The sequence below is a fragment of the Gambusia affinis genome, linkage group LG10 (assembly GCF_019740435.1).
Source record: "Gambusia affinis linkage group LG10, SWU_Gaff_1.0, whole genome shotgun sequence".
Lineage (NCBI taxonomy): Eukaryota > Metazoa > Chordata > Actinopteri > Cyprinodontiformes > Poeciliidae > Gambusia > Gambusia affinis.
Window position 1 is genome coordinate 13224436 of NC_057877.1, and position 17841 is coordinate 13242276.

General features: G+C 39.8%; 1 protein-coding gene across 1 annotated transcript; it reads right to left on the bottom strand.

Annotated features, from left to right (window-relative positions):
- Window positions 1-1888: 1888 nt before the first annotated feature.
- On the bottom strand, window positions 1889-16228 carry cdc34a (cell division cycle 34 homolog (S. cerevisiae) a). The gene is made up of 5 exons (XM_044129795.1): window positions 15552-16228; window positions 6311-6397; window positions 5662-5759; window positions 4523-4657; window positions 1889-4427 (listed from the first exon to the last, which is right to left on the bottom strand). The coding sequence occupies exons 1-5, from the start codon at window positions 15732-15734 to the stop codon at window positions 4205-4207; spliced, it is 726 nt and encodes a 241-aa protein (XP_043985730.1). The 5' UTR covers window positions 15735-16228; the 3' UTR covers window positions 1889-4204.
- Window positions 16229-17841: the final 1613 nt, after the last annotated feature.

The window sequence follows — 17841 nt, forward strand, 5'->3', positions numbered from 1 at the left end:
TGGATGAACCATCACAAACATTTCAGTCGTCCTTCAAAGTAAAGCAAGGAGCTAGAATGATAAAAATGACATTTATACAACTCTTACAGCAACTTTTTCAACAGAAACCTCTTGGACAGAAATTTGTGTGAGTTTTCTTGAGGGACTCTGAGCTTCAAAGCTTCACAAATCTTACCTTTGCTTCCTCAGAGAGTAAAACTTCCTAGAGTGGGGAAAGAACAAATAAAACAAACACACACAAAAAAAACCCATCTAAAATCAGAGACATTGCTTCGCATGTTCCCTCTCGCCATTCAAAAAACAGACAGCATCAGAAAATCTTTTTAAAGTCTCCACCGCCCTGTAGCAGGGTGACTGCTGGGTACAGGACTCATCATGCACTTTCAGCACCAATACAGTTCTGCTGAGAGGTTGACACATGGCCCCCATGGCGATAAACACAGTCTATCTGTGATGCTTCAATTATTTGAGCTGATCCTTTTGCCAATTGAAATCATACAACAAATAACTTTAATACAGTTTTGAAACACTGGGTGCTCAGGTTTGAATTTGAGCTCAAATCCACACAGAGACAAAAGTATGCATACAAACTCAATACAATCTTCACAATACGAATAGACACACACGTATATCTATACAATATTGTGCCCTTTATTAAGTCAAGGCAAGTTTATTTGCATTTATTAGTTATTTATTTACTTTCAGCAACAAGTAAATGTAAACTTTTGACTCTACGCCTCCAGCAGGGAATCGTTTCTCAATAGGCAAAGGTCCAGACTGTTTGTATGGAGCACAGCGTGGAACAAGGGGCTGGTTTCCATCAGGCTAGCATACAGAACAACACATTTCCTATTTGTTTTGAGCTCTGGGTTTTCCGAAAGCCATAATGTTTGACTTAATCCATTCCAAAACCAATGTCGTTGTGTGTGAGGGGGCATGATTATTGTCCAAATGGATAATGGCGTGTGGGTCTTTCAATCACCTAAATGTTGATTTAAGGTGAATTTGGAGGCAGTTCTATGTTAGAATCATGTCTATTGGTTTTATGTACAAGAAAAGGATTTAAATATAAATGTAAAATTTAGATGGAATCAAATAAAAGCTTAAAAAAAACAACATGGAGATAACTGAGAAGATTTTTTTTTCCCGCTTTGTTTAAAAGCTGCAATAAGTAACTTTTCTAAAAAAAATAGATTTTTTTTTAACACGTTTGTATAGTATGAAACAGATAATCAAAACCCAAAAAAAAAAGCAGACTTTTCTTTATCCACATTGTAAGTAATTTATAACCTGAAAAAACATAACTTTGCAAGGACATCTATAGGACAGGAGCTTGACAAACTTCATTCAGTAGGAGCGAGGGTAAAATGGCTCCCTGAATGGTTTCAGACCTTCTGTAAGCGTTGCGGTGGGTGGATCCTTGAATACCCCAAGTCATTGGTTTTCATCTCAGGTTTGGTCAAATAGTTGAAGCCTGAACACGACAGGTCGCTTAAAGAGCATTACGACTCTAAACGGATAAAAACTAAATCAGTAATGTCGGAAGCATGCCGACATTTAGCTGGTGGAAAGAACATCTAAAAAATTTTAACGAAATTCAGCAAATCAGGGCAAAAAGCAGAGAATAGTAACACTGATTAAAGTTGTTTGTTGCATGGCTAAAGGAGAGGGAATTATAAATGTCAACTTCTGACACAAATTGAAAATCCAAAGAGAGGAAGGAAAGATCCAATTCTTACAAGTCAGAGATTCCTCTGGGTTTCACGTATTCATCCTCTTCAGCACCTGCAAAGGAGCACAACAAATGAAAAGAAGTGAGTTAAGAAAAAAAAAAAAAAAAAGACTACAAAATAGAAAACATGAACTGTATCGAAAATACATAAATTCATCAGTATCTAATAAAGAGCTTTATTTCAGAATTTAAATAGATTTACAAACCATAAGAAAAGAAAATATAAACAAGGAAACAAAACATCAAATGATCGTCAAACTATCCACAAGTGCATATCAAGGTAGAGATTGTAAACAGTCCTTTGAAGCCAAAAAGTAAGTACTCCTCCCATCCCCTCCTCGTCAGGTTCACTCAATTGGAATACAATTTGTTGGTGGTCGTTTTTCCTGAGGTTCTTAGTTTGTTTTTGTTTTTTTATTATCAAATGCTGGGTTTTCCCTCACTGGTGTTTCAACCAATCAGAGATCATAAAACTCAGGGGCGGGGGGTGAGTGGGAAGGAAAGATGACTAAAAGAAAAAAGAAAAAAAAACAGTAGTCTTACAAACAACAAATAAATTCCATTCTCCAAAAACGTAATATAGGGTCGGAGACCATTAAAGGTCATAAAATGGGAATCGGTTCCTGATCCAGTATTAACAACTCATTGTGGAGGAAAAGGTTCTTAAAATATTGTGTGCTTTGTCCGTTCGGATTGATACAACATTTTGGTTGATTCCGCTTCAACATTTTACTTCTCCACACTTCCATGAACAAACTTGAGTAAAACAAGAGAAAGAAAGATCAAGTCAATAATCAAAATACTTATGAAATCTTTGCAACTCATATCAAAATCTGAGGAGACAAAAAAAAAAGTAACACTAAAACAGAAGTGAACCCTCAGGCCATTCACAATGTGACAGTTTTTGATAAAAATCAATTTCAAGGACCTTTTTACCTTGCACACATTCCCAACCATTAAACCATACCTAAAACCACAAACACCTTTCAGCATGCTAGTGAAGAACCAGTGTCCTGCTCATGCTCAGATACAGACCCATCCTGAACTTCCTCTTCACATTTTTCAGCACATCTTTGAAACGAACTGCAGCTATTCACACAATGGAAACGGTTACAGTAAAGTTCAGCTTTTCACTGGAAATACTGCTGGTTGTTAGTGGTGTACAATCTCCAGTCCTCTGCTGGCGCAAAGGAGGCTGAAAACTAACCAGTAAGTCTAGAAATTCCACCGGCCTTCATTCATTCTTCTGCCTGATCTCAGCTGAGACGACTGGGTTCATTGATTCAGGCGAGTCAAGATGGCTGCAGCCCACTCCAGCAGTTCAGGGGTAAGAAAAGAACAACAATCCTGCTTGTGCACACAGTCGCCAGTAGGAGGCGAGCTCGGCAAAAGATTGCAATACAAACTCTTCTGCTGTGGACGTCTGTGCTACTCTGAGTGGGAATGACGAACCGACACCGAACATAAAGACGGATCCAGCTGCAAGCGCCACTTAAAAAACAAAAAAAACAAACAAACAAACAAAAAAAAAAACTCAGATCCTTTCCGACTGGAGTTTGGTCTAACTGCTGCAAGGTTCTGCTTTACTGCCACACTGAAAGCACTGCATGGAACACCAACTCAAGCTCTGACTGCATAGATTTGTTTTCATTTTTAACCAGCACACTGGCAGCATGATCTACATTTGACTCGTTAGTTCAGCTTACACCCCGGATAAATCTAACAGGTGGCTCTATAAATAAGCAGCGAGGTTATCCGACAGAAGTTTGAACCCTTAAGTCAGAGCTTGAATATCACTCTTCTGGTCGGGGCTAGCTCGGACTGGTCACCTAGATCTAGGATAAAGGAAGGCACAAGGAAGTCTGAGTCGCTTGCTGAAATGGATAACTTCCCCGTTCGGAGCAGCCCAAGCCCCACAGCTTTAAAAGTCAAAGGTGAAAGAGTGTCAGGGCTTTGAACCTCGTGCTAAATGGAGGTCGTGCATAATATGGCTCAAGCAGAACAGTTTGCCTTAATTAGCTTCCTTTGTAGACACGTTCCTGTTTTACAGTGATCTGATCTGTTGCAAAAGAAAGAAACTTGACATCTGAGGAGGAAATAAGTCTCAGGGCTTTAAGAGACTTTCCTGGACATTTTAACAGCTAACAGTGCAGAAGTATTCCTTTACATTTGTCCTGCTGTTTGTGTGTATCATGTGTAACCTCTATCCAGATAACATAATGAAAATGAAAAAGAACATGAAAAGACCCAAAATAACTCTGCTGCTGTGGGGTCAATGACCCGGGCTTTAGTGTGCATTCTGTGATTGCACACAGCAGACGCTGGACAAGCAGCCTCGTGCCAAGTGTGTCCATTAGCAGGAGGAAGGGGGTTAAAGTTCGGTCCGTGACACGAGAGGGAGGCTTGAGTGTGTGTGGGTACGATCGAGACGTGGTCAGGGGAGGGGGTGGGTGATGTCGCAAGGAGGCGTGGTCAGGAGTCCTCTGTGCCAGAGTCATCCTCGTCATAGCAACAGTCCTCATTGTCTTCCTCCTCATCTTCGTCCAGCTCCTCGTCATCATAGTAATCGTCGTATAAGAGGTTGGAGCCGTCGTCTGTGGGTGGGACTTGGGTGCGGACGCAGTATTCGTCCAAGGTGGTGGGAACTTTGACGCCGTCCCGCTCTGCGTCCGCTTTGGTCGACAGCACCTGTTTCCTTTGAAATGGGGGGGGGAGAAGCAAAAGCTTTGAGTCGCCAGTGTGCAGCAAGCTTTGGTTTAAATGATGCTGCGTTTTCTCCCCTCCCGATACCTTATGATCTCGATGTATTCTCTGTCTTTCCCCTTGCTGTCCCTCCACTTGCGGTACATCACAGAGGCGTCCACGTTGGCTGGGGAAAACGTGTTGGGTTCGTTCAGCAGCGAGATGACGCTGAGCAGGATGGTCCTGGGGAACAGGCAGAGGAGGAGGATTGACATGGAGAAAAGTAATGCAGGATGAGTAGAAAACTGAGACGAAGAGGACAGAGAGGTAAGACGAGACGAAAAAAATGCAGAACAGGACTAAACAAATAAACGGCAACAAAGAACGAGCGGGAGATTTTAGCTCCTGCAGCCTCTCATTAGAGATGGTAATCGGTGCCTCAGCAGCCTGTTCAGCACAGAGCCAGAAATATGTAAAACAGTATTTTTCTGCAAGGTGGTTAGAAATTATGTCTGAACTAAGTGGAAAAAGTACATCAGCTAAAGAGTGTTAAAAACTCAAAATAATTCAACCATAAATCATCTAAAATATTGGAGTCTTATTTATGCAGTTTTGGATAAATTTGGCTTTTAATCTGCAATAGATTGATTAGAAGAGGACTAAAATTTTAACTGATAGTGTTACCTTCTATAAATATCTCTTTAGCCAACTGTAAGTCAGATGATGTGACATGTTTATTTTAAAAGAACCCCGACTTCTCCAGGCACTACAGTCAACCAGTCTCACCCCACCAATGGTGATCCTGAAAACAGGAACCCAGAAACTGTATTTTTCCTCTTCTCACAATATATCAACTTTTATAGATTATAAACTGAGCTTTTTGTGTGTATGTAGCTTAGATTTCTGAAGAAACTGAATCATAATCATAAAATAAAAACATCCAGGTAAGATTTTATTTTTGCCTTTGTGTAGCTGTGTGAACTGTAGAAGCTGCCACCAGCACAAAATCTCATCTTATTTAGAAGAGATCAGCATCAGGTCCTTCATTTTAAACCAACTAATTTGTTTTGTTTTAATCATCATTCATGAGTAACTTATTTTTTTGATATATAACCTGTATCATGTAACAGGAAAGTTAACCATTTATTTTTGCCAGATAGCCAGTTTTAGGTTTAAATATTTAACTAACAAAAATATGTTCTGTTGAAAACAATTTGATGAGTTTATTTCTTGCATCTGAGGATTACCTGACATTCTGCGTGGGGTTCCACCTCTCTGAAGGGAGTTCTCCACTCTGAGGATCGTCCACCGGTGGATGTAGGATGGAGATGCACACATCTCCATTCTGCAAAGAAAAGAGCACACAGCTTGCTTACACAAATAATTTAACTATTCAGAGAATGCAATTGAAGAAAATATTTTTTTCTTAGCTTGTTTATTTCTAAAGACCTTGAGCTAATTTCTCTGTAGAGACGCAGCCTTACAGTGGCGATTCTCTTGACCTATTGTGCAATATGAGGGGCTGCAGCCTTAGAGCACAGGGAGTGTAGACATGAATCAATACATTTGAAGCATTGAAGACCACGCTGTGATAATGCATAGAATATCAGTCAGCAAATAGAGCATCTTTTTATATCTGTCAGAAACAATTTATTCTGTATTTCCAAGTTTTTGTCGCTATTCCCAGTAATGCTATGATATTCTGTTTAACATAAAAACTTGAAACCCTTCTGCCAATCCCCTACGTGGCTTTTCAGTGCTGTAGAAATACATAATTTCAATCAGATTTAAGAAGAACACTGACTTCACTATTACTGGGTAATAAAGAAGATAAAGAACATAATTCAACGTGGAGTTCACAAATTGTAAAAACAGAATAAATTTAATATTCATTACCTCATAGATGTTGGGATGCCACATTTTGGTGAGGAAGCGAAAGGCAGGTGGAGAGTACGGATAATCAACAGGAAACTTGATCCGAGCCTGAGGACGAGAGAAGAAACATCGGTGATGTAACAGGAAGTTCAGTTATCCTTCTTTGTCGACATCAAGTAAATCACAAGTACTTCCAGAATCCAGACAGAAGCATTTTGGGGAACTTTTCCAACCAGCTGAGGTGGGATAAACTCCATAAAATATTGAACTGCAGTCTGCATAAAATAATAATAATTTAAAAAAAAAATAAAAAAAAAATAATAAAAAAAGAGTACAATATATCAATAAAAATGAACTGATTGGAGGCTACATTTGGTAGATTGCTTAGTCTAAAGCATCTGCAATCGGCATGATGATATATTTGGCCATTTGGGTAGAGCCTACCATCCTAAAGTTCACAAAGAGTGCTTTGGACATTGTAACTAAGGTAAAAATCCAGAACAATATTTAGCTTCAACATTGCTATTGCAGGCTTGATTGGAATACTTTTTTCTTCATTAAAAAGAAACCTCTTTCTTTAAATTGCTGCCAACATCAGGATTTTGATTTTATTTGCCTTAATCCTTCAAAAATAGACAAAGACAGCCATGTAAGTGCACACATAGAAACACTTATCCAGCAGTCAGAACAAAGGGATTCAATCTGTTTTCTTGTCAAACTACAAAAACTGGAGTCAACAAAAGGCTGCTGAAATACTCTGGAATATGTTGCCAGTCACCTCCAACAGCAATTTAGAGAAAAAACAAAAGTAGTAACTGTGGTGGAGTCACTGCGAGCCAGTCCAGGGTGGCTGCACATGGAGGAGCTAATGACAGTAATGGAATACAGTGTGGAGGAAGGGAGGGATGGAGGCTCGCACAGCGTGTGGAGCTCAGGGAAACAGCGGTGACTGGGAGGAGGGGAGCTTGGTCCACAGAAAGACGGCTCAAAACAATCCACTACTCACATTCACGTTCCGCTATTATATGTCCCAACAGTGAAGCACTGCCACATGAACAGTAATGTGGAGAACCAGTGTGCAGCCCCTCTCACCCTTTCCGCTACACAAACAGTGTCAGGAGAGACGCGCTCAGCAGGGGATCATGCACCAATTGGACTGACTACACATATGCACAGAACGCACCAGGAACCGTTCTGCTGGTACCCATGTCAGAGTCACGCACACACACACGGCTTCCTACATTTGTTAATTTAGCATGATCAGATGGTGTGTGCGCGCGTGTGTGTGTGTGTGTGTGTCGGGGGGTGGGAAAAAAAGTGAGTAGAGGGGTTTGGGTTTTTATTTATATGCAATAAGGTTTTAGCCTTCTTTGACTGTGTTGCATAACCTAAGCCAAATTAAGGCAAAAATCTAATTCAGCAGCTCTACAAGTATGACCAAAACTCTGTGTGTATGTGTGTCCTGATCCATGCAGTGTACAGTAGAATATAAACATTTGGCATATATTACATAAAGGAGATCAACAATCAGGAGAAATAATCTGCTCTTCCTCATGAAACAGCAGTAGAGAGAAAATGCTGACATGATCACAAATAGGGAAAACATTAAATCCCTGGCTCTGACTGGTCTTGGCAGAAAGCTGGCCGACAAGCAGAGACCAGGGTTCAAGGCAACACTGAACACATTAGAGGCTGGCAGCAATGCAGCAAAGAGGGGAGAGCCTGCAGGGGAGGTGGACAAAAACTGGACAGCAGCAGGGACTGTTGCCGGATGGTGGTCTTCGAAAACAAAAACAGTCCAAGAATTGTCTAGACATTAGCAAACACCCATTAAAAAAAGTAATCAAATTTAGCCACCCAATTTTCTTTTCTAAATGTTTTAATATGAAAAGATGAGGTGAATTTATATTCAACATTTTACATATTTGCCTTTCTTTTTGGTCAACAAATCAAGCCCCAATTTCCTCAGACATTAGGAAAAGAAACAGCCAAGTGCGTTAAATGCCAGTAGCCCTATACAACTGTCTACTGAAGAGCAAAGTGAGTTTTTCTGTATTTATTTGTGCACCAGCGAGTAAACTTATTTTTGTAGATACTTGTTCATAGAAGAGCCAATATCTCACTCTTTTGGCCTGTGCACATTTACACAGTGTGTCTTGTGAAAAAGGCCTCATTCATCACAACCCCGCCAGACTAAACGCAAGCAAACACTGTGTAAAGTGGAGAAATGCAGTGGTGCAAAAATGATTCCTTTAAGTACTAAAGTTTTCTCTAGGTTGTGTTTCTTTTTCCTCCTTCCTACGAAATACAAGTTTCTATCATTTTAGGTTTTAATAATCCTCATGCCCAGCAGACACCAACACTGATTGATTGAGATGGTGTAAAGAAGCCAAGAGTGCCTACTTGACTCATTTGTTTTACATAACCCTATGGAATCTGCTTTTGCTTCCTCTGTACTTGGCAAACAGTATAGGAAACAAAAAAAATATAAAAAATATGCATAAGTCTGCATACATATTTTCCCTAATAAGCAGCAAACATCTTCCTTGAACAATCCCCTTGATTGAGCCTTCTCCTTGCCCTTCTTGAAGGGACTCAAATGAATCTCTATTTCCATTGGTGAAACCTACAGATGCAGTTCAACACTGCTTTGCAGGTTTTCATTAGAAATTGTTTGTTTTTTGCTTCAGATTTGCTCTGCATTGGTTGCTAGGTGAGGGGCAGTGCTCACCAATTGTTACAACTAGGTGTTGCTTTTTTTTTTTAGGCACTTTGACTGTTTCTAGAAGCAGTTGAGACCTGAATGGAGGAACAAAAATGTGTAAAATGTGAATTTTGCTTAATAGCTCCAGAAGTCTATGCTAACAGAACCAACATGAACTTGTTCAGAAATTTAATCCTATCTGTAGGACTGAGCCACATGCCTTGAATTTTTAACCCTAAGACCATGTTTCCAGTCCATCACTGTTCCTGCTTTACTGTAGCTTAGATGGATAAAGACCACTACAGACAAGGAACCAGTCATTACAATTCAACCTTCACCACACTGCTTAAGTCTCGTTTGTCCGCTTTTGCTTCTTGCTTAATATGGCCAACCCACTAACAGGTGCTATTATGAAAGGGCTACAAAAGGTTTACCCCACCTTTCACCCAATGACTGCTGAAGATAGAAAGGATATAGCCAATAGCTTGATAATGAGCATTATTAACTTTTGATCTCTATGGCGATACTGTCACCATCTGATCAATATATATGGCCACATATTGATCAGTTGTTTAGTGTTATATTCCCTTTATGCTGCAAGGTGTGCAGCTGGAGAGGTCAAACAAAGATTGTGAAATCAATAGACAGGGAGGCAGATCCAATTAACCCATAGGCAAGAATCACAGCTAGGCACACAAACGGCATACAGTGAGGAGGAATGAAGGAAGACAAATGTTTGGAAAGATACTTGTACCCAGACATTCACACATGCACACAACGCCCCAACCCCAAAAACCAAATATAAATATTGTTTTTATTCCAAGATTTGTCAACTTACTTCAAGTTTTTAAAATGTTACAATTGCTAAACTGTAAAATACTAATATTGTTATGTTGGACAAAAAGAAATCCAAACATAATGCTAAGAATTATTCTTAATATTATACAAGTTGCATAAAAAACACCTTAATTGTTGACCCACTAAGGAAGAGTGCAACCAGAGTTCAACCACTTATGCAAAAAAATAAAATAAAAAATCTAAGCAGCATACATGAGAGTAGCCAATTTGCTGACAAACATTCAAAAACAAGATTCAGGAAAGATTTTTCCTGCTAATGCTACTAGGAATCCAGAATGTGAGCTTAGTTGGACCATTCTATGAAAATCTTTCCTGGACTGTGACCTAAAAAACTGCCTCAAGTACAAAACAAGAATGAGACAGAGAACACACCCACCCTCTGAAAAATGACAGCAAGGAAGAGTAAAGCAGGTCAATGAAGAGACCCTGAGAGGAACAAATCATTCTGTTCTCCTTCTGCACCTCTTCAAGGTCTCTACAGACCTTAACCACACACACACACTGCTAATGGTCATCCCTAATGACAGAGGAAAACAGACCTTGAGGAGAGAGAAGAGCTAATGTCACATATGTTCCAGAGTTTACAGTATAGCTAATCAAACAGGCTTCCAATCTGTTATCTAAATTCTAAAAACAAAGAAGTAGAAAAAAAATTAAGTTGAACTGACGATCAGAAGGGTTTTCATGACATTGAACTGCACAAACAGCCATGTTTCAGAGATACGATTATCACACAGCTAGCCTAAACAGGAAAGAAACAAAAACACTGCTAGTGCTTCGGGGGACAATTATAACTAGCTGGGGCCTCACACTCACCCCTGCCTGCACCAAGCTCTGCTTTCTAATGGTAGGGGGCTGCACTGTGTCTGCTCTGGAGTGAGCCGTTTCAGTATTCCTTCCTTTTTCCTCGCCCCTGCTCTTGTTTCGCCGTAACACAGCCAGAGGGGGAAACATGATTCTGGAAACTCTGCCCAGCCGATCCTTGTGCAGCTGGGCAGGGTCGTCTTGCCTGTACCCGTCCCTCGACTGCTGCTGAAGAAGAAAGCAAGCTAAGACGAAACAAAGACAACTGTTCAACAGGAAAGGGTGGCTGTTGGGTAATTATCAGAGCTCGCCATCATCAGCCAAACCAAATACTCTTCACTTATATTGTTAACACATCTACAGTACAGACCAAAAGTTTGGACACACCTTCTCATTGAATTCAATTAGAAAGTATGTCCAAACTTTTGGTCTGTACTGTATAGAGTGTAAAAAAAAAAAAATACATCATTGTGATAAAAGATTTTCTGTATACAGTGCGAGATGTTGAGACCTCACAATGTTCAGAAAAGAACACGCACTTTTCCTAACTTCCCTCTACAATCGACCTGGGCCTCTCAGCCATGTCCAGGACGGCTGATCAATAAGAGAAACTGAAAATAAACGTGCAAAAACAATAAAACTCATCACTAATCTAAATACACTGCTTTGTTTTGGGGAAAAAAAAAAACAAACAAAAAATATATATATATTTTGGAGGAGACCGCTGTCATTTCTTTTTTTGGTAGCTACATTAGCTCCTCAGGTGCTATGTTATGTTATGTTTTGTCATGACACGTACCATCCGACACACATGGGGGCTCTGCGCTACAAGGCGCTAAAGCAACGGCGGAAAAGTTCTAGGCGACATTTTCTGTACTTAACGTCCGTTTGTTTGCATATAATGTTCGGCAATAAAATAAGGGCTTCAAGAAAGAGCTGGGGCACAATTTTTTTTTCATTTGAATCGTGTTATTTGAGGACAGGCAGCAAAAGATGGAGAGGCAGAAAATAATGTTTTCGGGAGCACAAAACAACAAATGAAAGAGTGGAGAGAATGAAGATGTGGAGATTTTCAAAGTGGCTTAAAAACAAGAGCCAAGTTATGCCAGTGCATAAAGAGGAGGCGAGAAAATATTCAGGTCAGCTGAAATTATTTCTTGTAAAGTGAATGTATTTACAGTATAACAAATGAGAAGGAAAAAAGAAACTTGTCTGTGGTTATTTTGTAGTTCAGACAGTAGCTAATCATGTGTTTAACTAGACGGTTAATCATGAAACGGACAATGAAACTGGCAGTGACCCACTTGAGTTTAAATATCTTAACACCACAGTAATGTTGAGATTTTTCTGATAAGTCTGATCAGAAGCAGTGTCCAGTAACTGTTATCCAACAAGTATATCATTTAAAACTACGTTTTAATATTTTTCATGAGGTTTGACTTTTTTTAAACATACTTTGTCATTCAGCTGTGATGATGGAGAAGGAAAGAGAGAAAGACATGGCAAGGCAACGGGTTTGTCTAATATTAGCTGGAACTGTAAGAATAGCGACTTAATCTGAGATGATTCATTTTAAAATAGGTATTTTTGTTTTTTTTTAAATGTTCAGTAGCATTGTTTATCATTTGATTAAAACTATTAAAGTGCTGAATAAAAACTTGAACCAGTTAGACATCTCTACTGGAAACAGTGTTGCATACTTGTACTACAAGAGTAGCCAAGTCAGCCGGTGTGCCTTGTACATGTCCCAGGATCACTGCCAGCTACGAAACAAAATGGTCCTCTGCCTGTAATCAGACACTCAGAGCAAGGGGTGGATGATTGGGGATACCTCATGTGACAAGGCAGAAGACGAACAGAAACCTGAGATGTGTCTGCTGCGCACAGCGAACGTTTAGAAGAGCACCTGAAACCTGCAGGCCAACGGCCAGTTTGTAATCCTAATGCCCCAGTCACTGTGCACACAGCCCAGTTACCTAATCAGGATTGAATGATATTATAATATGTCTCATTCCACTGTGTGGCCTATAGTGACGGTGCAGTTGAAAGCAACACCCACTGAGAAAAAAAAAAAGAAAAAAAAAAGAGACAAACGCTGACTCAGCCAGGATTCATTAGTATCTGCCCCGTTTCAGTTGAGCAAGGTAACCCGGCCAAAAACATTTTCTCTCCTCCTGCCTGTTAGAGTAGGGCAAACTGGTTGGATGGAAACCCAGACAAGAACAATGAGTCATAACCATGCAGTGGATTTCACAGTCGGGATGTGCATTCCTGTCCCGACAAAGGAATCCTGTAGCACCCACACCGACACACAGAAACGCCGTCCCCAGAGGCACTGGGGCCCTCTGCTTGTGTTTCACAGGCTCCACAAAAAAAAAAAAAAAAAAAAAAAAACAGAGGCGGACTGAGCGTACTTCTCAAGTACTGGAATTACTCAATCCCAAACAGCTGAAGGGGTGTTTTCACAAAAACAGATCCATCAGACTAGGTTGGGACACTGCAAACACATCCATTACAGCAATAGTTTACATTTTAATCTTCTGCTGATTCACTCATGTAATAATGTTTTCAAACTTGGGCTGTTTCACCAGATTAATAAAGGGCCATCATGTTTTATTTGGCATCAGTGCTAAATTTCAGTAAGAAACAGAATATGATCATCTTTTTGCTGTTGAATCTTTAGTTGATGATCATGTTATTTATTAAGTTTGAGATGATTTGACAGAAAGCTGTTCGTTATGGCAACACCTTTTACAAAACAGGTGTGTAGCTTTCAGTGGGATTTAAAGTGAGTCAGCTATTGTAATTAGCTTCAACTGTTGGGTTAGAAAGTACATAAACAGGGCGACAATTTTGAATACTCAGACATATAGAGTATCTTTCAAGATACATATTTGATAAGTTGATCACTATCGAAAGCATAAGCAGAGGAAGAACATCTGTTAAAGATCTTTGCTCTCAAAGGAGGAAGTATGTCAGTAAACAGAGTTATTTGTCACACAGAAGGGGAAAATCTGAACGGATCATGCATGCATAAAACTTGGGCCATTTGGCAGGAAGTGAATCTGAATCAGAAAATGAGCAGCCTATCCTTCTCAAGGCTTCAGTTAAAATGAACACAAAGAAAGCGATTGAATCGGTTACTGAGCTGACAAGTTTATCTACTGGGTACAGAATAAAGAACAGTACAAGACAGATAACACAATCAGATGAGAAAACAAGTATGATTAGGCCTGATTGCATAAGAAAACAATCCAGATGGGCATGCAAGGTTACACTTTTAAAGGATGAGCCAACGCAAGACACTGGTGATGTTTTGAGAGAGATTCATTTTCACCAGACCAAATATAAGCTCTTAGAAAGAAGAGAAAATTCTTTGAAAGTGGATGTGTTGACAATGCATTGATATTTTTGTTTAAGTCACTTAGTTTGCCCACTTTTACCCCAAGAGGTACGTTCAATAAACCATGAACATTTTTCAAAAATATTGTATTACAATGAACTTATGAGTAAAACTAAACTGAGTAGTAGCTGTGTTACGATGGAAGACCTTCAGAGATTTAGGTCTTTCAAAGGATTTTTGGAAACAACCCAGTAGTTCATGTTTTCAGGTAAAATACATAAAAGACATGCATCGATGAAGATGATGCATGTGATCAAGAGATCAGCTTTAGCTGATGATCAGCAGGTCTAAATTAGACATATATTGCTTTCTATTCACTAAAGGAACTGCCTCTGTTTGGTCTATAAATCCATAACCAATTAAATCTATTTGGATGGACTTTCAGTTTGGTAAATGATTAGAATTTGATTTTTTTTTTTTAAAGCTGGACACAAATAGGGTTGGTGGATTGAGAAATACTACCAGTAGTTCACGGTTATCAATTTTTTAAAAAATAGAAATGGGTCAAAATAAACCTTCCAAGAAAACCAGAAAGTAATACCAGTAAGGACAAAAATCCAGTGCATCACTCACAACAAACCACAGTTTTAGCCTCTGCAAAACTGAGTGTACACGTTTTAAAAATCTGTAACTTCATTAATATATATTCTCTTTAATATTCAAATGAAATAATCTGTTTTGTGATAAAACTATTGGAAATGTTTACCAGCATACCTAATGTAAATATCTGGATGGTTTGCTTTGACGATGAATACTGTTTTTGTTCCTGCATACGTGTAATTTGTGGCATCGTGTTTCATTTACAAACTGCAAATGCTGACTGTGAAAAAATTTTATGCATTTAAAGCGCGTTGACATACTGAAATGAGAAATAGATCTTTGCTGAACTTATTGCTGTGTAGTTCAAGCAATTTTTGAGGAATAGGGAACAATTTTCATAAGTTAAATGCATACTGATACTAAAATAATCCTGATTACATCCGATTGGTGTGATAAAACTGATTAGGTTATAATATTGCCAGGTAAACTGGCTAACCAGGGTAGTGCTGAGCACAAAGGAGATGATTGAATTAGTTAGGAGCGTCCCATTGAGGCGGGTGTACATCACAGCCTTTTGTTCCACAGTAAAGGTATCAATCATATCCCGACTGTAACTGTAAGGGTCGATAAATGTGAATTTTCTGAGATAAATTAGCCACAAGAAGTAGCTTCTTTAGAAGTAAGCACTCACCATCAGACCTGAAGACATCTGACTGAGCAGAGTTGGTTTAAAGTTGAACAAAGAGCTGTGTTGTATCACAGCAACGATGAAACAGGAAACAACTACTAGTTAAACAATGAGTTGGCAGTAATAACTTTAACATGCTTATGTTGGGAACTGGTACATAAAAGGTGAAGTCAACAGGAGTGCTGCTCCTTGAGTGGGAAAGGTAGGAAAGATAAAATTCGCCGAAGAACAATAGATGTGAAGCTAGCTAACGTTAGCCACTCACCTTAAAATAACCACCCTCGTAGTGCGTGTTTGGGGGTCCGAATATCGCCACTTCCCAGTTGTACATGTCCGACTCGTCCACCAAAGTTATCTTGAATCCCTCTACCGGTTCATCCTGCAAGCTCTTCATCTCCAGCATCAGTGCTTTTTGTGAACTGGCTACATGGTGCCCATGCTGAGCCATATTCCACAACGAATAATATTAATATATTTCGGCAACCCACTGCCAACTATGCCTGCGAAGGACAAAGCTAGGTCGGTGGGAACAACGGCTACCAACGGAACAACGAAGCCCCCCGAGCGTGTTAGTGAGCGTTGGTTTCCGTTGGGTGTTCGGGGGGGAAAAAAGGGGAAATAAAAAAACAGGCTCTAAAAAACCGCGACGAGTGGGCTTTATTTGGCCACAGCTGGAGCGCCTTCTTCCTCTCTTGTTGTGAAGGATCCCGGGAGCTCAGCACATTCTAAATAAACCTGCTCCAATCAAGTCAGACACCAAGATTGCCTCATTTCCGGCTACGATTTTTCAAAATAAAGCTTAAACATTTGATTTACTGTAGTTACCCAAGTTCTGCCCCGCCTCTCGCCCGGAATGTTAGCTGGAGAAAGGCACCAGTACCTCCCGACCCCACTAGGGACAAGGGTTTAAGAAAATGGATGGATGGATCCACGTTCTGAAGCAGACCTGGGCATTTTAAGGCCCGCGGGCCAGATATGGCCCGTTGGGCATGCCTGTCCGGCCCGCGTCCCCCCAGTCAAAACAAAACACCGTATTTTCGTGTGCATGCGACACAGCTGTCTTTTATTTTGAAAGGGCTTGACGCACCGTTTATGAATGCACGTACGTAAATGCTAACGCACAGCAACAGGTGATGCTAGCAGCCGAATACACGATCCCCACAAAATGTCATCTCACGGTAAAAAAAGAAAAGTTGATTCCGAATTCTGCATTTTTAACAAGGCATGGACAGCGAAATATTTCTTTATTGAAGTCAAAGGCAAGGCCGTGTGTTTAGTTTGTGGTGCGCAGGTGGCTGTGTTAAAGGAATATAATATCCACCGTCACTATGTGACCAAACACAGAAGAGATACAAGAACTTTTCAGAGAAAGAGCACGTCACTGAGTCGTCTGTACTCGTAGCCAAGTTGCAAGCTCAACAAACACTTTTTACAAAACGCCTGGCATCTAGAGGAGCTGCAGTCAAGGCAAGTTTTGTCATATCCCACAAGATTGCTAGGAAGAGCAAACCTTTCTCTGACGGAGAGTATATTAAGCAGTGCTAATATTTCCTGAGAATAAAGACGCTTTTGAGAACATCTCCCTCTCCCGCCGCAAACGTAACGAGAAGGATTGAGGACATCGCGACGAACCTGGTGCTGCAACTGAAAGACAGCGTGAATGATTTTGAGTACCGGTATTTTCCCTGGCTTTGGATGAGAGCTGTGACATACGGGACACTGCCCAGCTGCTCATCTTCGCGCGGGATCAATGCAGAATTTAGCATCACGGAGGAGCTGGCAGGCATGCGGTCAATGAAAGGGACAACAACAGGGAGTGAGCTCTTAGTAGGGGTAAATGCGTGTCTGGAAAGCTTGGGTCTGAACTGGGACAAACTGGTGGGCGTGACAACAGATGGGTGTCCAAATCTCACAGGAAAAAAAGTTGGTTTATTAAAGAGAATCCAGGACAAAGATACTTGAAGCTGTCTATTCCTTGTAGTATTTCAGTTTTGGTTCTTACAAGTTTTCAAGTCATTACAGTTTCATTTTGTAATTACATTTTGTAATGAGTTATTTTAATGTTACCTAAAGTGATATTAGTTTTGTGTGTGTACCTCTTTAAGTTTCTGCTGCATTTAAAGTACTTTGTGGTACTTGTTTTCCCATTCATTTGCATCTGATTGGAGGTACTTTTGTGTTAGTCCTTCAAGTTGCAGCACTGCAGGTTCGTCAGGCTTTTTCCAACACTTAAAACCATTTATTGCTCATATATGCAGTTGATCAGTTGATTAATATAACACACACCATTTCAATTGTGGAGAGATTAAAAAGTTAAAAATAAATTCACATGTGATATTTTTTTAAACTATTAATTTGATAGTATTAATTCTCACTTCAGCCAAACCACAAATTAATTTTTATTAATATTTACTGAATATTCTTCTTAACAAAAGAATATGATTTAAATATTTTATTACAACAAGAGGTATGAGAAAATGAATAATGAGTCAAGATTAAATTTGAGTCATTGCTGGATCGGCCCTCCAACATATTTCAGATTTTTCATGCGGCCC

Excerpts from the sequence above, each read along its gene's own strand:
- cdc34a (XM_044129795.1), bottom strand. The coding sequence starts at position 15,734 with ATGGCTCAGCATGGGCACCATGTAGCCAGTTCACAAAAAGCACTGATG. Across the intron at positions 5,760-6,310 it reads GGCATCCCAACATCTATGAG|AATGGAGATGTGTGCATCTC; the intron begins GTAATGAATATT and ends TTTTCTTTGCAG. Across the intron at positions 4,658-5,661 it reads AACCCCACGCAGAATGTCAG|GACCATCCTGCTCAGCGTCA; the intron begins GTAATCCTCAGA and ends CCTGTTCCCCAG.